The 22345-nt window shown below is 39.7% G+C and overlaps 1 protein-coding gene across 3 annotated transcripts; it reads left to right on the top strand.

Moving 5' to 3' along the window:
- The first annotated feature begins 13854 nt into the window (after window positions 1-13854).
- Window positions 13855-21266, top strand: LOC121875774. 3 transcript variants are annotated; one of them, XM_042380463.1, is made up of 9 exons: window positions 13855-13954; window positions 14656-14846; window positions 15241-15328; window positions 16314-16548; window positions 16964-17172; window positions 17787-18397; window positions 19034-19187; window positions 19395-19474; window positions 19846-21262. In XM_042380463.1, the coding sequence occupies exons 1-5, from the start codon at window positions 13876-13878 to the stop codon at window positions 17127-17129; spliced, it is 759 nt and encodes a 252-aa protein (XP_042236397.1). In that variant the 5' UTR covers window positions 13855-13875; the 3' UTR covers window positions 17130-17172; window positions 17787-18397; window positions 19034-19187; window positions 19395-19474; window positions 19846-21262. The 3 variants fall into 3 exon arrangements, with proteins under 3 accessions (XP_042236397.1, XP_042236396.1, XP_042236398.1); XM_042380462.1 differs by having other exon boundaries at window positions 17410-18397; XM_042380464.1 differs by lacking the exon at window positions 19395-19474 and having other exon boundaries at window positions 17410-18397; window positions 19846-21266.
- Window positions 21267-22345: the final 1079 nt, after the last annotated feature.

The raw sequence follows: 22345 nt of genomic DNA, 5'->3' as shown, positions 1-22345 counted from the left end.
AGTACTCAGTTCTAATGGACCCCAGTTCTAATGGTTAGGTTAGGATGGGTTAAGATCTAAAGTACCCTTGAAAGTAAATACAAAATCCCTTATCCAACCCTAAAACACACCTTACTAGCTCCCCTAAAAACTCTTAAATAAACAAAACCCTTAAATTCAAATTATGACGTCATCCCCAAATGACGTCATCTCTCAAGTGACGGTCAAGCCTCTGGGTAAACAGAGTTTTTTCATCATGTCCTCCTTCAGTCTCTCCCACACATGAGCCCACAACTATACTGAAAGACTGACAACCTATTAACGTGGTTAAGACAGTCAAGTTACATACTGTAAAGGAAAATAAATGTGACTATACGGGGGCTAATGAGCGTTCTGGTGAGCGATGTTTTTTAGAGACATGATGATGATAATAACAGTAATAATGATGCTTGGAAAATAATGATATTGATTAATTATAGACATGATGATAATAATAATGATACTACTACTACTACCTACTGCTGACACAAACGATAATAATAAAATAACATTACCAATAACAACAATGACTATAACAAACCGGTAATATCAATATATTTTCTGGTTGTGTAATGACTGTCCGAACCAGTGAATCCGAATCGTTTAATTATGAATAAATACATTAATTAAAGCTCGCAGATTACAAGCGTTCCGAACAATTCAACCGACGTTCCATTCAACCCTTAAACGACTCATACTCAATACATATAATAAATTAATTAGTTTGCGTCATTCATGAAGCTTCAGATACTGCCTCAAACCCTTTGATTCAAGGACAGGTTTCCGGGGGTCAGTCATCAGTCCTGTTAGTGGTGGGGAAAATGAACATAATTTGATTTATTCTTTTCCTTTCTGAGTGAAATATACATTAAGTCGGGTTTTTCTCTAAGAACTGTAAGAGAATAGATCTAATCTGATTGGCTTGAGAGAGAGAGAGAGAGAGAGAGAGAGAGACCTCAGCCACTGCTGCACCTTAAGTGGTTAAACTATCGTCTTTAATGGATTTAGCCATCGTGCTCAAATGGTTAAGTGTATATGCTGCCTCCAGTACAACAACACCCCTCCTCCATAATGGGCCATGAGGTGTGTAATCTATTACCAATTGAGAATTCTGGAAGACTTGACAAGACTACAACTGCACTGGCTAACGACCCCGTATCTATCGATTAACATACAGGATCCCCATTACTGATATGTACTGTTACGACAGTCGCCATCTATTGGTTAAGTAGAAAGGTGGTGAGGACTGCCAAGAGTCGCCACGCTGGACTATCCTAATGCTTCGACTCATTCATTCGAGGATTTGATGTTGGGTTAACCAACGACCTGAGAACAACCAGTCAGATTGTGGACAGTATGGTTGCCGGCTGTGAGACTCACCTCCTCCTCCATAGTGTATTGTGTGAACTGTCTTCACTTACGTTATAAGTGTTCCTGCTCCAGTTAAGTACTGTATATTGTAATTGATTTAATTGTAGGTTTAATAGTGTTGTTTTTTCAACGGCTAAATTGTCGAACTGAGCAAAGTTCCTATTTAGTTATTTTGTTATTATTGTTTCTTGTATGCATTATAAATAGTTTAAGTATACATATTGCTATTTTAGTTGTTGGTTTTGCTTCACCGATATCTGAGTTTAATCAGTCTTTGAAAAGGTTACGTGGTAAACAGTTATACTAGTCGAGAACCCAACACAAGGAAGAGTTTACGTAACAAATGGGGGCCTGTCCACTAAGGTTTCCCCCATGTCGAGAATTTCCCCAAACCTTTGTATATCATAAATGTTCATGTTCTGTTATTACATTAGTGTTGTTTTGTGTATTTTGTGTTTAATATTTATCATTATGGAGTTAGTTTAGTGGAATTTGTTACTACTCCATCATTAGAATATTTGAAAAAAAAGACAGCTTAAGTAAAGATGATTGGTTAGCCATTGCCTTTTAGTATTGATTGTAGAAAGTCATGGAAGAAAAGAGAGGTTCAGAGTAAGGTAATGAGTGAGTTAGTGCATGATGACATTCTAGGATTAGAAAGATTTGCTTTCGATTGAGCAGGAGACTCCCAGAGGTGTTGATCGTTTAGACTTGAGCTAGAAAAAGAACAGAGGTAGTGTGAGTTACTTATGTTTGACAGACAGAAAGAAAAAAAGTAAAGGAGAGGAAAAAGAGGAAAAGGAATGGCAATTTCAGCTTGCTCTCTTAGACAAACAAGCTCTTGCTCAAAGTCGAGGACTAGGCACTAAAGAAACTGTATTGATGTCACCCGTTATGCTCAGATGGTCTCAAAGTTTAATGAGAATGATCCCTTAGAATTTTTCCAACTGTTTGAGAAAACTGCCTCATTTCTAAACTGGCCTTTAGATCAGTGATCAATTTTGATTAAAGTAGTTTTGAGAAAACAAAAACAAAATCAGTGTACATTGCATTAACGATAGAACAAAGTAAGTGTTATCAAACGGTGAAGTATAATATTCTTCAGGCATATGACCTCACTCCAGAATATTATATACAGAAGTTTCGTTTTTTTAAAGAAAGAGAAGTACCAATCATTTATTGAGTTGATTTATTTTGTCAAAAAGTTAGGAGGTAGATGGATAAAGGCTAATAATGTACAGACTTGAGACTAATTGAAGGAAATAGTACTTTTGGAGTAGGTTGAGAAGGCAGTTCCACACGAAGTTAGGGTCTACCTGGAGGAAAAGGAGGTAAAATCATTGACCCAGGCAACCACCCTGTCTGAAAATTATGCCCTGACTCGTGTAGGATTTTTTCACAGGACCCTCTCTTATCCTGTGTTGTCTAAGAGGATAGCAGCCAAGGTTTCGGGTGGTAAGCCAGGTGGTGAGCTGAGAGAAAACCAGCCGCCTGCTACACAATTTTCTGCATCGAAACAGAACTTAGTATCTACTTCTAGTAAGTCTGCATTTCCCCGAGGTAAGGTAACGTGATCTGTTTTTATTGTAAGCAATCTGGCCATGTGATCGGAAATTGTCCAAAGCTTGCTAAAAAGTAACATGGTAAACAGTTAATTAGTCGAGAACTCAACACAAGGAAGAGTTAATGTAACAGTACAGACAGAGGATGAGTTGACGTAGCTCGTGAAAATATCGAATCGACTGAAGATTAGCTCCCAGCTTATTTCGCCTGAAGATTAAACCCCCAAACGCTACCTGGGGTTGTTAGGTTAGGTTAGATTGACGTTTTGGTGCAACAAGTTAGGGGACTAATGTTAAGGTGATCCAAAATATCGAACACTAAATTCTAAGGAATCAGAAAAAAGTGGGCTTCCTTACCTGTGTGATGACGGTGGTGTGGACGGCGGTGATGGTGGTGGTGAGAGGTTTGGTGACTGTGAGAAGCTTGTGTTTGGTGACCCACAGTTGAGCCGTAAGGGTGTGGGTGACAGCCAGTGAGGTGAGGTGGAGGGTAGAGGTGGTAAGGACGGTGGTGTGGCTGTGTGTCTCCACCAGCACGTCTGTGTTGGTGACCAGGTGTGTGACAGTCACCAGGCTGGCGCGTGGTACCAGTCACGTCTATTTTTACCACCTGGGGAGAAGGAAGGAACTTGATCAGTATAGTGTGAAGGGTCCTTGTATGTATACCTTGATACTTTTAAATAAAGGCAAATAAAAGTATGCATCACCAACTAAACCTAACCTAACCAAACTAAACAGAGCTTATATGAGCAATAGGGGTTGGGTGTAAATGGGACTGCCCAGTATGGGCCAATAGGCCCGCTGCAGTTTCCTCCATTCTTATGTTCTTATAACCTAATATAACATAATCTAACCTAACACTCCGGGGTAGCGTTAGGGAACTTAACCATCAGGTGAAATAAGCTAGGGGCTATATTTACCTAGATAGATCTCTCGCCTATAGGCAGATCTCTTAACATAAGCCGTCTCTCACTTCAGCGATCTTGTTCATCAGTAATCTCTCGTGTGGTGTCTCTTCCAGTAGTCTCTCACCAAAGACGTTCTTGTGGTTACTCACTTGTGTGGTAGATAGGCGTAGAACAGAAGGCTGGAGGGTGAGGTGGGAGGTGAGGGTGATGGAGGTGGTGGTAATGTGGGCGGTGGTGGTGACGAGCGATATCCGGGTCTTGTACACCGTTAGGGCCTCCGTCACGAACGACGTCACAAGGTGGGTCGAGTACTGCTCCTCCAGCTGTCGAGGATGACCACGATTACCTTAAGGATTTTGGGACTCAGCAAGAATGAGCTCCCTCCCTCCCTCATAAAATAAGGAAGGTCTTTTGATGTTACCTGTTAGCTCTCACCTGGGGGGTCAATGGTCGTATCGATTGCAATGTTATATGATCACACGGGCCCATAACACTATTAGAGGGAAGAAAAAATTGCGTAAGGTTTTTTTTTTCTCTCTCTCTCTCTCTCTCTCTCTCTTGTTCTCAGTTCCTCCATCTAAAGTCACCTCGAGACAATACGGAGGAGGAAGTGAAATGTAGTGAAGACAATGTAACGGTTTAGTTTTTACAACATAGGGTTATCGAAAAAGAAGGCCTGCTTTTAATATCTGGTCATTCTTTTTGGATGTCACACACACACACCATTCAGAGTAGATAAAAAATACTCTGATGTTTATAATATATTTTTAATGTTATACATACGGTATTTACTGTATATTCATGTCAAACCTCACTAGGGGAAAGGTCACGGCAGGGTTAGCTCCGGAGGGATAATTATCAGATATGGCCAGTGCTATGTGCGGTTTTGGATATGAGAGTTTGTTGACCAAACTGGAGTGGTCCATTGAAGAATTGGCGAGGGCCAAGTTAGAAATTGAGAGGGCCACGTTGGAGAACCTGAAATTTAGGAAAGAGCTGGCGAAGTTAAAAGGAGAGGCTGGACGAGTAAAGCCAGTGTCTGACGAAAACTCAAGCGAGTGGAAAGATGTGAGTAGTGGGAAGACAAAGCTGGTGGTGAAGAAGCACACGAAGGATACGACAACAACTACAACAACAGCTAAGTGTACCAACTCGTTCAGTCCCTTGATAGACGAATTGGCCGTTAGTACAGTCAGGGACAGGGATGACAAGGAAGGTATAAAAACTTTAATTGTTGGTGACTCACAGGTAAGGTACATGGACAGGGCCTTTTGTGGTAAAAACAAAAATAGGATGAGGGTGTGTTTGCCAGGAGCTGGGGTGGGGGATATAATTGACAGGATGGACAATATCTTGTCTGGTAATGGGAACAAACCCATTATCTGCCTCAGTGCAGGAGGCAATGATATTGGCCGGTGTAGGAGCGAGGAACTTCTTGATAAGTTCAAGGCAGCCATAGATCGTATTAGGACTAAGGGACGGATCCCTATTATATGCCGTGTCCTGCCTAGAAGGGGAGTTGGCAGAGAATGGTTGTCAAGGGCAGTTGGTGTCAACGACCGTCTTGACAGATATTGCAAGTCAATATCAGTCCCATTCATTGACAACTGGGACAACTTCTATGGCAGAAGGGACCTTTATGCTAGGGATGGGGTGCACCTGTCTAGGGATGGAGTAGCAACCCTGGCTGGGGCTCTAGAGGGGGCAGTTCAAAAGATAACGAAGTCTTTAAACTGCTAAGAGAACATATGGCCACGGGGGTGGAGGAGACTGCAGTGGGAGCGGGTAAACAAGGCAAAAGATTACAGGGAAATAGTTTTAGGAATGATGACAAAACAAAATTAGACAGGGAGTTTAAAACTAAACGCGGTAAGGGGAAGACTCAGAACACGACTAACTTAAATGTATACTACGCGAACAGTAGAAGTATGAGAAACAAAATGGATGATATTTGGGCCTTGGTATGTACCGAAAAAATCAATATAATTGCATTCACTGAAACATGGATCAACCTAGACACACCTGAGTTACCAGTCGAATACCAAATTGCGGGTTACAAACTGTTCCATACCGATTGGCAGACCAGGAAAGGAGGCGGAGTAGCAATCTATGTTAGGGCTCATCTGAAGTGTGAAATAAATGAGGAAATAAAAACTGAGCGGAATACAGAAACAATTTGGATAGAATTAATCGATGGTAGAGAAAAATTAATCACAGGAGTAATATATAGACCTCCAAATCTTGATAGAGTCAAAGAGCGACTTATCTGGGATGAAATGCGCAGGGCTTCCATACACAACAAAGTCTGTATAGTAGGCAACTTTAACCTTGGCCAAATAGATTGGACTGACCTTACAGGTAACTCAGAATCAGAGGATTTTCTCGAGACTATCCAGGACTGTTTTCTAAGTCAACATATAACCGAACCCACACGGGGTAATAACATACTCGATTTAGTTCTGTCAAACAGAGAAAACCTCATTAGCAGGGTCGAGGTAGGGAACGAATTTGCAAACAGCGATCACAAAGAAATTAGATTCCAGTTAGATTTTCAGGGCAGACGTAAGGAAAATTCCACTAAAGTACCAGATTTCAGAAGGGCGAACTTTGACAGTTTAAAGTGGCAGCTGAGAGAGGGGGTGTCGCGCTTGGCGCTGAACCTGTCCGATGACATCAACCTGATAACGAGATCTGAGATTGCCAAGTTCCACGACAATTTAAATAGTGAGTTACTTAATGCACAAAGGCAGAACATACCATACAAATAACGCAGATCAGACAACAATGACCCTAAATGGATAAATAATTATTTAAAGAACATCATTGGCCAAAGGAAGGCTATAGGTAGAAGGATAAATCGTGGCGAAATTCACCTCCGGGACTATTATAGGGTATTGGGGAGTAGGGTTAAAACCGAGATAAGGAAAGCAAAGAGGAATAATGAGGTAAGGATACCAAGGGAGGCGAAGACAAACCCCAAAGGATTCTACCAAATGTATCAAACTAAATCACGAGAAAAGATTGGACCAATACGGTCAGACACCGGCGAGCTCACTGATAACGATAGAGAAATGAGCAATAATTTGAATAAATATTTTTCAACAGTTTTCACCACCGAAAATTTAAACATGATACCCGAGGCACCGACTCTATTCAGAGATAGTGAAGAAAACAAATTAAGTGAGATAGTAGTGACTAGTAACGATGTTAGTAAGCAAATAGACAAACTAAAGCCTAATAAGTCACCTGGTCCCGATGAGATATTTGCCAGAGTATTAAAGGAATGTAAGGAAGAGCTTAGTATGCCCTTAGCAAAGTTGTTTAACATGTCCTTAAAAACAGGTGTAGTACCAGAATCCTGGAGGATAGCGAATGTAATACCGATTTTCAAGAAGGGGGATAGATCACTATCCTCTAACTACCGCCCAATCAGTTTAACATCAATAGTAGGCAAATTACTGGAAGCAATCATCTCAAACTCTATTCGAAATCACCTGGAGAAGCACAGATTGATCAATGATTCCCAGCATGGCTTCTGGCGGACGTTCTTGCCTAACTAATAATCTATTACATTCTTTTCATCAGTTTTCGAATTGGTGGACAGGGAGCACAATTATGATGTGGTATATATCTCGACTTTATGAAGCGCTTCGACAAGTCCCCGAACTAATTAGAAAGGTAAAGCACTTGTCAAAGGTGACATCCTTAAATGGATTAAGGCGTGGTTACTGGGACAGGAAACAGCGAGTGAGCATTACTTGGCACTAAGTCCCATTGGACAACGTCACAAGTGGAGTTCCCCAAGGCTCAGTTCTTGGACAATTATTATTTATTATATACATAAACGACATAGATATCGGCATAGACAGCAACATAAGTAAATTTGCTGATAGCATAAAATAGAATGATGTTATTAAAATCTGACGAGGACTCAGCAAAACTACAGGAAGATTTAAAACAAAATTTTCAGATAGTCACGAAAAAATGGCAGATGAAATTCAACGTCGACAAACATGGTACTCAATGTAGGAGAGATGTAAACATGAAAACCAGATACCAGATGAACAAGCGATGCCATGGAGAAATCCGACTGCGAAAGATTTAGGAGTAATGATAAGTAGGGCCTTAAACCAAGTAAACAATGCGTTTTTGCTCGTAACAAGGCTAATAAATACTTGGGTTCATACAAAGAGGTGTTAGTTACAAGACTAGCGAGGTCATCCTAAAACTGTATCTCTTGCTCTTTGTGAGACCACACCTGGATTACACTTATTCAGTTCTGGTCACCGTATTACAGAATGGATATAGAATCCTTGGAAAGAATTCAGGAGAATAGCCAAAGACTAATCCCGGGCATTAGTAACCTTGAGTATAGAGACGTAGAGCGAGGGCGACCTGATAGAGGTGTATAATTGGAAGGCAGGGCTAAACAAAGGGGACATTACAAAGGTACTCAAACTATCAACCAGGGAGCGAACTCGTAACAATGGTTTTAAATTAGATAAATTTAGATTTAGGCGTGAAATAGGTAAGCTTACTGGTTTACGAGCAAGTAGTGGATGAATGGAACAAATTTACCAAATGCCATCATTAACTCGAATACGCTGAATAACTTCAAACATAGGTTGGATGCTTATATGAAGAGCAATAGGGGTTACAGGTGTAAACGGGACTGCACAGTATGGGCCAATAGGCCCGCTGCAGTTTCCTCCATTCTTATGTTCTTATGTTAAGAAATAAACGGCAGTGAAGAAATAAGCAAAGCATTGAACAGCTAGTTATCAGTTTTCACAGAAGAAATTTGCGCTGAAATTCCAGAGGTGGAACTGATATTTAAGGGAAAGGAAGAAGAGAAATTAAAGAATATCACTCGTAAACTTATTTACAAAATCATTAGACACTGGAGTTGTGCCAGACTTGTGGAAACAGGCAAATGTAGTACCCATATTCAAAAAGGGAGACAGAGCATCAGCGTTAAATTACCGGCCGATCAGTTTGACGTCAGTAGTGGGGAAATTTCTTGACTCAATTATAGCAGATAGCATCCGATCGCATCTAGAGAAAAGCAAATTAATCTAATAATTAACGGTTTATTGAAAGAGCTTGGCAGCCAGAAGGCTGAAAATATACTGTTACATATTTGGGGAATGGGTTACGAATTACAAATAATATACAAGTAACATAAGTGACACAAATTAGACATATAATAACTAGATGTGGAAAAGCTCAAACTACAGTTCATTTCAACATAGTGACAGTGTAAGGAGCAGTGTTTACTGGGAGTGAATACACTGATTTATTACAAGTTATTGATAATTTTTACAATGGTTGGGACTGGGCTGTTCTTATAGCGATCAGTTCGTGCACGTTCTTCGACTCTCAACATGGGTTTGCAAAGGGAAAATCTTGTCTAACAAATCTGCTAACTATTTTTAGGAAAGTCTTCGAGGTAGTAGATAATGACGAAAATTACGATGTTATTTACTTAGACTTTAGCAAAGCATTTGACAGAGTACCGCATCAGAGGCTTCGAAAATTAAGGCTCATGGTATCGAGGGAAAGTTTTAAATTGATAAAATCATGGCTCACCGATAGAACGCAGAGGGTCAGCGTAGATGGTGTTAAATCTGAGTGGGGCCGTGTAACCAGTGGTGTTCCCCAGGGGTCAGTAGTAGGCCCACTCTTGTTCATAATCTACATAAACGATTTAGATACTGGGATCAACAGTGACATAATCAAGTTTGCGGATGACACCAAAATAGGGCGGCAAATTAATTCAGGGCAGGATGCAAATGCATTACAGGAGGATCTAAATAAACTGCAGGTGGTCTGAAAAATGGCAATGAAATTCAACACCAGCAAGTGCAGCGTACTTAATATTGGAAGAACAAATACTTATAATGTATACAGCCTTAACAACATCAACCTAGGGAAGTCGACTGAGAGACCTAGAGTACTTGTAAGCCCGGACCTACGGCCTAGAAAACAGTGCGTTAATGTTCGAAATAAGGCAAACATATTGGGTTTTATATCTAGAAGTGTGTAACAAGAGAGCAGAGGTCTTATTGCAACTATATTCTGCGCTAGTCAGGCCGCACCTCGATTATGCGGTTCAGTTCTGGTGCCCCTATTATAGAATGGATATAAATTCACTAGAGTCGGTGCAGCGAAGAATGACAAAAATGATTCGGGACTTAGAAACCTTCCATATCAGGATAGGTTAAAGAAACTTAACTTACATTCCCTAGAAAGACGAAGAGCGGGGAGATATGATAGATGTATTTAAGTGGGGAAAGGAATCAATAAAGGGATATAGATAAAGTTCTTATAATATCTGAGCAGGATAGGACTCGGAGCAACGGATTCAAGTTGTTTAGGTTTAGGAGGAGATAGAAGAACTGGTTTGTTGGACGAGGGATAGAACTTTGTAGTATTCTGAAAGTGAAAGGAGGCTAGATAGATTCATGGATGATAGAGAGTGGTAGTAACTCTCGACAGGAGCTGCCATGCACAGGCCAACCGGCCTATTGGAGACTCCTTATTTTCTTATGTTTCTTATGTTTTACTACCACTCTCTGTCATCCATGAAGCTATCTAGCCTCCTTTTAAAACTTTCCAGCGTTCCAGCACTTACTACAAAGTTGCTAAGCTTGTTCCACTCGTCCACCACCCTATTTGTGAACCATATAACACGCGGACTTTGAACATATAATCAACGACCTCACCAGCAAGGAATCGAACCCTCGACCTACTGGGTGGGTCCAGGGAACGCTTACCGGCTAGGCCACAGTTCTAGACTCTGTTATGTTTCACACACAAAGCCTGTTCATCGAGCTGATGGCGCCGTGAACCTCATTGGAAAAGTGCCCGTGCCTCTTATGTGGTGTCAGTAGCATTTTACCGAATGCAGCTGGTATGAAACACGAGGTATATATATATACTTCATTTAGTCCATATAACACGCGGACTTTGAACATATAATCAACGACCTCACCAGCAAGGAATCGAACCCTCGACCTACTGCGACTAGGAACGCTTACTGCTAGGCCCTCAAGGACACTAAAAGCAGTTCTAGACTCTGTTATATCACACACAAAGCCTGTTCATATATATATATATATATATATATATATATATATATATATATATATATATATATATTTATATATATATTTATATATATATATTTATTTATATATATATATATATATATATATATATATATATATTTATTTATATATATATATTTATATATATATATATATATTTATATATATATTATATATATATATATATATATATATATATATATATATATATTTATTTATATATATATATTTATATATATATATATATATATATATATATATATATATATATATATATATATATATATATATATATATATATATATATATATATATAAATTTTTTCATAGATCCATGTAGAAACGTGGACAAGATAAATATTGATAAACCACACAGGGGCCCTCCTTTTCACCAGAAAATTCCAGTAGTTTGTCTTCAATGCAGTATTGTACACAGATATTTGTGTTTAGTAAAAATTATTTAATATTGACTTCACAATATCCCCTAATATCAAGTGTGCAAGGCTACAAAATGTCCTCAAAATGCCCATGATATTGGTCAGATTAAAAAAAAATTATTTGGGCTTACAGCGCCCCCGCAAACACCCCAACTGGGTGGACTTGCTGCCCTCGCTGTGTTCCCACAACTTCTTGGACCAACCCCACCTTTTATTATTCCTGTATCCGCCCCTGATATGCAAATAAATCACTGTAGGTGGGCGTGATCCATGTTCAGTATATCCTGATAACTACATAAGAAAAAAGAAAATACGAAGTTCCCAAGCGCTCTCGTGTAATTCACTAATCAGGAGTCGAACCCGGGACCTCTGAATGTGAACAAGAAGTGCTACCACGGCGCCGCAAGGGCAATATATACCAGTCTATACACGTACATTTTTCTCTGACCGAGGTCGTCATAGTCAAATAAACTTTTCTTCCGGGAACGTCTCTGCACCCAGTGACAAGCGCTCTTGACGGGAGGTTCCTACGTCACTCCTCTCATGCGCACCTTTGTTCACCCACCAGTAAATACTCGTAAATAAGACCCAGTGAGCGTAAGTAATACCCAGTGAGTGTTAATATGACCCAGCGAGCGTAAGTAAAGCCCAGTAAGCGTTAATAAGACCCAGCGAGTATTAAAGGCTCCTGAAAAACCTTTCAAAGCTTATTTTTCACTTCGAGAGACTTTTGTTGGTTTTTTGTTTGATATGAATATGACAATTTAACGTCGAGGACGTTTTTCCCCCCTTTGTTAAGCTGCATTAAGGCCACTGTGATGTCTTCCTGGTGCATTCTCTATAATTCTCTCTTTGATCCTTTATGTTAGGTAGTTTTATTTAATCACAAAGTTATTCTATCTATACCGTTTACGTTATTAAATATAACTGAAAAATGAAAGCAACAAACTGTCTCGAGTGGGTTATATTTTAATTTAATTTCATTAGAATTGTTGCTCAGGGAATATTTATAGAGTAAGAAAAGAGTTTGACCAGTCGTCTATCTGCGACTGGACCAAACTAAATAAAGAGTACATATGGATTATGGTGTTGAGTTTAGAAATTTGTTTATCAATACGATAATGAGTTATGACTACCATTATTTTGTATTCTGATAAGTTGATCATGAAAATGTGATTAAGGTCATATGTCGTTTCATAAACAGGATTACATAGCTCAGTAAGTTTGATCCACAAATGACAGCAATTAGCAGCTAGGAGCACCTGAAGATTAGTTACCCTAACTTATTTTTCCTGAAAATTAACCACCTTTAACTCTAACCTAAACAAATTTAACCAAACCTAACCTACCCTACCACCCCCAGGTAGTATTAGGGTGTCTAATCTTCAGGTGGTTCATAAGCTTAACCGTCACGGGAAGTATAGGAAGGAGAGAGAAAGGGTGTGTGAGAGTGTTGAGTGAGGGAGTGGTAGAAGGGAGGTATAGGAAGGAAAAATAAATGGTGAGTGGGAAGGATATATCGTGTGGTGGAAGGAAGAAAGGAAAGTTATTACTGACACACATCAAGGACTGTCCTCTGAAGTTCCCTTTCTCTACAACAAACTTGACTCTGAAGTGAAAAGAATCTTGACGTAAGATAATGTACTCGATGTGGTTTGCTATGTCTGAGGTGATAATACGTCAGGGCTAATAATCTGTGGTATTTATTAAGTCAAGTAAAAATGGAAAGTTCACAAAAAACTAATGAATGATGCTTTTGGAAATATAATGGATAAGGAGTACAGGTATGAACTCGGTGGTGTAATGATTATTTCCCCATCTCTTTCTCTCTTTTTCACTCACAGTCCTAGAGGCTCTGAATAGCAACACACACCTACAGGAACTCACCCCCCCCAACCCAAACACACACCTGTAATGCAAAAATATGAAACAATCTTAAGGATTAAATCATCAGTATAAACTACTGGAATGAAAAACAAATCATAAATACCCTATTTCAGTGACTCCTGAACTCTCGATTTGACTAATTTTGACCCCCCAAAAAATCCGGTGCTGAAGTATTAACTAATCCGAGTAACTGTAAGAGAGTTTCTAGTGAGAGTTAATTTACTCGTGAAACCAAGCGAGTTGACCGTAAAGTATTAGCTGCACTGTCGACTGTCTGTCTAAAGAAAGTATATAGGTATCAGACATAAACTGCATAGCTACAAACTCTGACAATTAGTTTATATAGACGGTAAACTATGCACTGCGTCTAGATAGAGCCAGTGTATATATTTATCAAACTGAACAACGAATATAAAATTGTCATTGTTATTTTCTAGACGAGGAGATAGTGTCTGTCTCACAATGGCTTTGGTGAGGGTGGTGGTGCTGGTGGTGGTGGCGTATCTTATCTGAGAGTCGTGGGGGACGCAGCGACAGGAGTGACTTTGTTGTGAAGTAAGTGAATTCTGAATCAGGTGGTCGCCATGAAAAGTGTGGCTGGTGCTAGTGTTTACGCTGACAGTACTCAAGGCAACAACCTGGGTCATGTTCCCAAGCCAGCAGGTAACCCTTACTCTCTGCCTGTACGTGTCTGTGTAATAATAATAATTAACGATTTATTGAAAGAGCAAGTGTGTGTGTGTGTGTGTGTGTTGACAGGTTGTTGTTGTTGTTGTGTGTTTATAATGAATTAATTTATCTCTTAACATTAATTTGAAGGTTAATGGAGGAGTTTTTGTTCACGTCTTGGCCAGGGAAGTAATTTAGAAACCGAGGGGTTAAGTTAACACTCATTCAGTCACTCAGAAATATTTAAAATTTTATGGAATATTACTACAACCATTGAATCAGTCAGCCACTGATCGAAGACAAAATTTACTGTTTGAAAATTGAGGGACATAAGTGAAAATGACTCGCTTAATGTATCTGAGGCCAAAGCGTCAAAGCCAGTAGCCATGACATTACCTATTAAATAAAGCAACAACTTTAATGTATTTTAAGGCAATCGATATTATGTTCTTCTATTAAATGAATACAAGTTAAGACAGTACTGTACCTCACACTATCAGCTGTTTGATCCAGTGAGAGTTAACACCTCTTTTCATTGGCATTTTAGTTTTGCATAAAATTGTCAAGTAGATCAAAGACGTACGCCTTTTATCTAAGTTGTTAATGCATTTATGTATCACCTATTATAATATTAACCTATAAACAAGGCCTATAAAGAGTGTGATCATGAGGTGATATCAGTGTGGTGGTGACAGGGAGGTATTACTTGCCCCTGCGGTACGTGGCGGCGCTGTTGGGTCTGCTGGGGTGTGCTGTCGACTACCTAGTGAAGTTCAGTATCAGTGTGACCCTCGTGGACATGGTCAACATCACCACCACCCCAAACATCATCTTCAACCCTTGTCCTGCTGCCCTGGACGCCGACGACAACAACGATGCCACCATGGTACTTCACTTCTGTTGTTGGCTATGTATAAGTAGTGAAACATGAAACAAGAACACCCCATATCTCTTCCAATTGATAATGAAAGAGGTACATCGATTACGACTTCTGTCTTCAAGGCGATTATATCTCACTCAAACGATTACTAAATAAACGATCTAACCTAACCTAACCTAACCTAACTAATCGTCTAAGCGGGATGGCAAAATCGCATAAAACAATCTGTCACTGCTGTCGGTAATCTAATTAAACATAAATTGCAGTAGTCACTCTCTTACGGTCTTGAGATCTGTGCCACTAACTTATTCACACATTTGTTTTAATCTATCCAATTCCTGCCCCAGCCTTACTCTTCAGTCCTTGCTGTGTTTCTAGAAGAGCTCTCTCACCATCACAGAGCAATGGTGAGTACAGCTGGACACCACTGCAGCGGACAGCCGTGCTCACCACCTTCCTCTGGGGTTACTCCATCACCAAGATAGTAGGTACGTGGTGATGTCTTAACCCTCGCGTGATATTGACAGTTTGACTCTTCCTAAATCAAATTCTTAGTAAGAGATAACCTGAAGATTAGCCCCCTTAGCTTACTTCACCTTAAGATGAACCACCTTAACGTAACCTAACCTAATTTAATCTAACCTAACTTAACCTAACCCTTAGATAGAGCTAGGGTGTTTAATCATGAGGTGAAATAAGGTGGTGGGGGCTAATCTTCATGTGATCCATATGAGTTCTGGTGGTATGGTGTAGTTCGTTACCTCACCTTTGTTGAAGATTTCGGATATATAAAGACTGACCGACTTCACGAGGAATAATATCCAGACTCTATTGAGAACTGTTTGAGGGACAGACATGAACACAACAACACTATGGCAAGAGATGAGCTGTCTCTTTCTTTATTTTATTTTCCTCTTGTTATATAAGTGTTTCTCTTTGTTTTCCTGTCTATCCTTACTAATAATAATCTTGTTTTGACATTAGAATACTTTTATATGAGTTTTTCTTTCCTCAATTGTGTCAAGATTGTTAACCTTTGTTATCCCATCCTTTAGTCATTTATTTTGTATTTTTATTATTTTTTTATTCATTGGTAATGTTATGTATAACACCACATTCTCTACTCGTGACCTTTCATATTCCTGTTCGGGCTTCGTGTGTGAGAGATACACACTGCTTCATGAGACCACGACTGTGGTTAGTTTATTAGAGACATGGACGACGCTACGTATAGTGTACGGCTGTACAGAGTTGTTGTTTCTGACTCACCCTCCATTACCTGTCAGTTGCTATGAATGTCTTCAAATAGGAAGAATCAATCGACATAATTAACCAAAGTTGTAACGGTAAGCAAACTCACTTCCCAAGCGAGTAGACCCGGGATCGATCCCTGGCCATCCTCGAACATTAAGGGCAACCATTTATATTATCTTGTGTGACATTCGTAGAACCTCTCATGGGTGTCATCCACAGGTGGACGCATCGCGGAGGTGCTGGGCGGTGGAGACGATGGGGTGCTGCTTGACGGTGTCTGGGTTACTCTCTCTTCTTTGTCCCGCCGCTTCCTACCTCCACCCCTTGGCTCTGGCCGGCGTGCGTCTCCTCATGGGGTTGATCCAAGGTCCCGTCTTCCTGCCCCTCTACAGCGTCCTGGCCAGCTGGTCCCTCCCGGAGGAACTGGCCACCATGATATCTGTCGCATACTCTGGTGGGTCACTCACACGGTTGTTATCTGCTGCTTGTCTCTTGGTCGTTGCAGTTTTGTTATTTGATGGAGTAAAGATTTGACAAGTTACTCTGACTTGTCCAGTTGGTGTGTGCATGTGGCAAAATTTTCATCCGATCATTAAGCAAATTCACAGCTAAACGGCCCAAACCTAGAATAAGCACTGCACCACTTTGGCTAACATCAGACAAAGGTCAAGGTCAAAGGTCATCAAAAAAGTCATATTTCAATGTTAGTGTTTCAATGAACCGATCTTGACCAAATTTTTACAACTGAAAGACATGGCGATGTATTACTTTTCGTCAAATAGAATCAAAATACCAGGTCGAAGATCGTTGACAAATCATTGCACTGTAGCTTACCAACAAACCCTAATATCACGATATCTTCTGGCCAGGGAGGGCACTGGGGTCACTGGTGGGCGTGGCTGGGTCCCGGTGGGTGGTGAAGAGCCTAGGGTGGAGGTGGGTGTTCTGGGGGTGCGGTGTGCTGGCTCTCACCTGGGCGCCCCTCTGGTTCATCTTCGTCAGGAACTTTCCGTACGAGCACCCGTTCATTTCTGATAGAGAGAAACGGCTGCTGTCATTAATTCACGTGCATCCTAAGGTTAGTGGTGGTGTTGGTATATATATATATATATATATATATATATATATATATATATATATATATATATATATATATATATATATATATATATATATATATATATATATATATATATATATATACAGAGATGATCACATTACTTAGCTGTTAAGTGTATGACTGTGATAAAATTTCGCACTGAACATAAAAAAAAATCCTTCGCTTACCTCAAAATTAGTTGTTTCATTTTTTCAGCCGGATACAACACCAAAAGGTCAAAAGGTATTTGAAGTAATAGATGGTTTTCAGTTTGTGTTGTTTACATAATTCATAATAACCCTAACACGTTCGAGTTGTGTTACCGGTATTGACCTGACATTCTCGTGTACAAGATGAAGCATAAGCTACTTTACCGGGAACTGTAACATAGGTGCAGTGTTCTGGGTAAAGTGACTTAAGCGTTGCGCGTCCTGTAGTTCCCCCTCTCTTCCTCTCCAATACGCCCTCTAATCTTCATCCCCAACACGCCCTCCACCACCACATGATCGACCATCGGTGCTTGCCCTCTCCACTCCTTGCACACCCTCCACGCCCCTCACACCTCATCTATCACTACCTGGCGGGGCGTACAGCGGAGGGTACCCTGGACACGTGTGGCCATGGGCACGACCATCTACCTGCTGATGTTGATGGAGACTGGCAATATGTGGGTCCATAACATGTTCGTTAACGAGACTCCAACCTTCTACATATATAAGGTATGTTCCCTCGTCTCCCAGATAGATAGATAGATATGTCAATAGATAGATAGATAAGGGCGAGTGATAAGAGGAAGGTCACTTTCCATCACTCACTAAATGACTCGAGGATAATTGTTTTCCCTTGCGAACTGCCAATTCTTAACACTTTGCCTTAACTAGTACCCGATGAATGATTTACACATCTAAAATCATAAGCTAGCTGTTGTATGATATAATATCTTCAATGTAAATAAAGATATTAATTATTTGGAAGTGATTGCTTGGACTTGAAGCATCACCTGTGTGTGTGTGTGTGTGTGTGTGTGTGTGTGTGTGTGTGTGTTTTCTCCAGATCGGGATGAGCTTGGAGACGTCGAGGTGGGTGCGAATGGGATGGTCGGGTGTATCTTGGGTCTTCTGTTTCCTCTATGGTATGATATCTGACCTCATCGTTCGCTACCGCTTCCTCTCTCGGGTCACACGCAGGTTCATGCATCTTATAGGTAAGTCTCTCTCCACCACACCTATCTTCAGAGACTTAAGCTAGTAATTAGTCTTTACCTGTCTCGCCTAGAAGCTGCTAAACAAACAACCATATACCTCGTCTCTACACAGGTAAAAACTTAATGACTTGTGCCATTACTTCTTTATTATACACAAGTTAGACCTTAGTCATAAAAGTAAATGGTTCCCCATACATTTATTTACGTATGTCCTTTTCCATCTCTTTATCAAGTAAGCTATTCACTTGTTTATCGATTACTCTGTTAACCTTATTCTCTTTGTATTAATATGGGGTAGAACACACACACACACACACACATAGTAAGCATAATGAAGGAAAGACATGAAACAAGTAACAAAACAATGTATCGCCTTTAAATCCCCAACCCATATATAGTTAAAACAAAGGAAACAAACAAACCAAACTCTGAACTTAACATTAACGTCACCTAAAATGATGATTATTTATGAACACACGATTACAGAACACAACAAACGTGATCACTAAACTAAAAATGAAACCTTATCTAACCCGAATATTACATATACAAAATGAACAATAACGATATTGACATCAGCTGACTGAGCTGAGTCTGTTGAATAATGAAGGTTCCTGTTTCCCCCTTCTGCTACAGGTATGATGTTGGTAGTGACGGGTCTGGTAGGTGTGATGTGGTCGGGGTGTAGGACAGACTTTGTAGTGGGCTTCATGATGTTCCCGGTTTGGGGTCACCACCACCAGCGTCACTTACCAACTCACGCCTATGGACATCGCACCTAACTATGCCGGTAAGTTATACTGTTTTTGTCAGATGATTGTGTTTGTGTGAGTGAGGGAGAGATGATGTTTGAAGTGGCTTAAACAGTGTGTAGGAAGACCCGAGGATGAAATATTAACAAAACATTGAAAGTGAAGAGTAAACAAGCAGTGTAGACGAAAAGTTAACAATCAATACAGATAAAGACAAAAAAGGGTTAATGAGCTACATGTTACAGGTACACTGGTCGGCTTGGTTGGACTGGGTAATCTCGTTGGCTTCGTGGCTCCTATAACCACCATCTTGTTTAACTCTCAGGTGAGATACACACTACCAGCATCCGGAAGCCTTACCTGTACATAATTGCGTATTGATCTAGGAATACAAGTACAGTATATGTGGATGTATTGTACAAATAGTGTTTAGGTCGATGCTACTATAGCGTTTGGTCAGTGACCTGTGTCCGGGTGGGCTAATCCCCATAATAAAAAATACTAGTACCGTTTAGCTATTTGTTCGTATATTACGTAACAGATATATTCTTTTAATTGTCATAAATCTTTCAAAACAGAGATATATAGACCCACATATTTTATTAATCATTACGGGATGTCACCTGCTATGTAATAGTCCATTGTCTTGCTGGGGGAGTTGTAAGATTGTTCACAGAGTTTGTCTTCCTCCGGCAGCCTAATGGTTGGGATGCCATCATCTTCTTCAGCTGTTGTCTTTACCTGGTCTTCAGCCTATTCTACGTGGTTGGTGTGACAGCAGACGTACAGGACTGGAACTTTTACGAAGAGATTGATGGTGACGAGGAGCAGCCAGCAGTGAGTGAGACACCGAGGCCTCGACCAGCAGCACTATGACACGAGACAGTAATCCTCAGCGAAGATAAAAAGGCGATTTTTTTTATACCCCGAACCATAATAACTGTACTAACTGAAAATTCAAGAAATAATTAACTGTAAACAATGACAAAATGACTAACAAAATCTCACCAACAGAAATATGCTAAACAATTTATACTGTATCACATTATGATATATTTGTCTGATGTAATTTATATGGCCATCAGTTTAAATTGTATCCAGTCAACTTTGTCTTAAACCGTATCTACTTTAACCTGCTGAAACTACTACCTATCGTTTTTTACCTCCACTAATAGTATAAGAAGCATCATAAATCATCTTTTTCTTAGTTTATTTGGGCTCTGCTAACTGATTCCTCTCCATTATAAATCTTAAGACTTCTCAAGTATTACAGAATGATACAAACTCAACGAAATGAACAAAAATAAAACAAAATTAACAACAAAACTTTAAAAGGGAACCATATGGTTGAGGATAAACTTTTATTGTAACAAAAATAAACAAGAACGCCTTTTTTGTGCTCAATGACTTTGGTATATATCATCGTAACCATTTCAGTATAAACCACAAGCATTAAAAACATCAACAATAAGTCATCCTTTTATTGCTCAAGCTGAAGTTATATTAGTGTATATGACTCATTACACACTTTATGGTATGTGGTATAAGGTTGGGTACTGACCTCCTCCTCCTCATGGCGAAGTCGTTCATCTTGTCTCATTAAACTCCCGAGATATGTGTACATCATTTAGAGTTACCTTGGCACCCTCCGCTCTCCTCTGCTCAGTTCTCCTGCACTGAGATGTCCCATTAATTCTGGTTTGCCCGTTTAGCAGTAATTAAGGCCAGGTAATCATCATTTGAGAGGCAGATTTAGATTTCAATTATCTGCCAGTAATTATAATGAATTCCACTTCATTGCTTTCAATTAGTGAGCCATGATAGTGTAATTAGGTGAAGTTATTTATGTCCACTCATTAATTAATTGTTGATCAAAATGTTAGTTATTCGTATCGATCTTGTTATGTACACAAAATTATTATTATTTTATAAAATTTAGTGATTTAAAGAGATGCAGTGTATAAGTTGTCTTACCTGCTGGTCTAATGTGATGACTCAATGACCACAGAATACCAACAGAAGGGTGAAGACAATACAATATTTCCATAACAATGATAAAGAATAATAAGAACAAAATAAAGATTACAGAGTGTATGGTTATCTTTTAATGTTTAAACAATGTACGCCGTGTGTTCTTTAATAATATCCTAGGTAAGTAGTGCAAATGAAAATTATATATTACTGTACATCTTGAATCTTTTGGCACGGTGCACTCTGAGAAAATTCACTTAGCACCACACACAGACACACACACACACACCAGCTCCTCCCGACGAACCTGGTGCCACCGTCTCTGGAGGCCTAATTGATTCCATCCTGTTGGTGGAGTCTGGTTCCTTTCCGTGTACCCCCTTGACCCCATACTAGCAGTAGGAAGGTCTCTTGTCTACCATAAATGCCACCCCACTCTGTTTGTGTGTAGGTCATATCATATAACTACTAATGTGAAATTTTTAATTATTAGACAAGTACTGAGAGATACAATATAATGAGAACCAACTGTCGAACATAATCAGTGCTGAGAGACATGATAACTGAAGTGGGTTTTCTCGTCTGGTGACTCATTGACCTACCTATACCTGTCCCACCACCACCTATAGACCTTCTCCCATCACACATCTGCAAAGTATCATCACCTAACACACCTGAAAAACCTCATCACCCATACATACACATACACACCTACAGATATTACAAGTAAGAAAATCAGTAAGCATTGGTGGAAAATTATATAATGAAATTACTAAATGGTTGCAGGAGGAGAGGATAAGATTACGTCTATTCATTTATCTTCTGTATAACCACCTTTCCATAATCTCTCCTCGCGTGATTGATCTAGATTCTAGATAAAGCGAGTTTGTGTGAAGAATATTTTGGGGCGATGATAATATTCCTGCATTCACCTGTCTAATTAGGTTTCAGACTGTTACCTGGATTTATGGGTATTTTCGGGTCTATATTCTTTCATACTATTATTAACTCTCACCAAATAACACCCACGCAAGTAAGGTTATTATTTCTTATTCTTATGGAAGTTTAAATGAAGGTGACTTGATTAAGCTTTTAAATATTTATTGTAAATTTGGGTAGTCTTTAAGTGTTCACGAAATGTCCCAGAAACGTAAACGCGATGAAGTTGTGAGATGTTCTGTGATGCACATCCCTCCACGCACGAGAACACCCATCAGGCAGGTTG

The sequence above is a fragment of the Homarus americanus genome, unplaced genomic scaffold (genome assembly GCF_018991925.1).
Source record: "Homarus americanus isolate GMGI-L3 unplaced genomic scaffold, GMGI_Hamer_2.0 scaffold22250, whole genome shotgun sequence".
NCBI classification, from domain to species: domain Eukaryota; kingdom Metazoa; phylum Arthropoda; class Malacostraca; order Decapoda; family Nephropidae; genus Homarus; species Homarus americanus.
The sequence above is the reverse complement of the archived record's forward strand: the minus strand, read 5'-3'. Positions and strand labels throughout refer to the sequence as shown.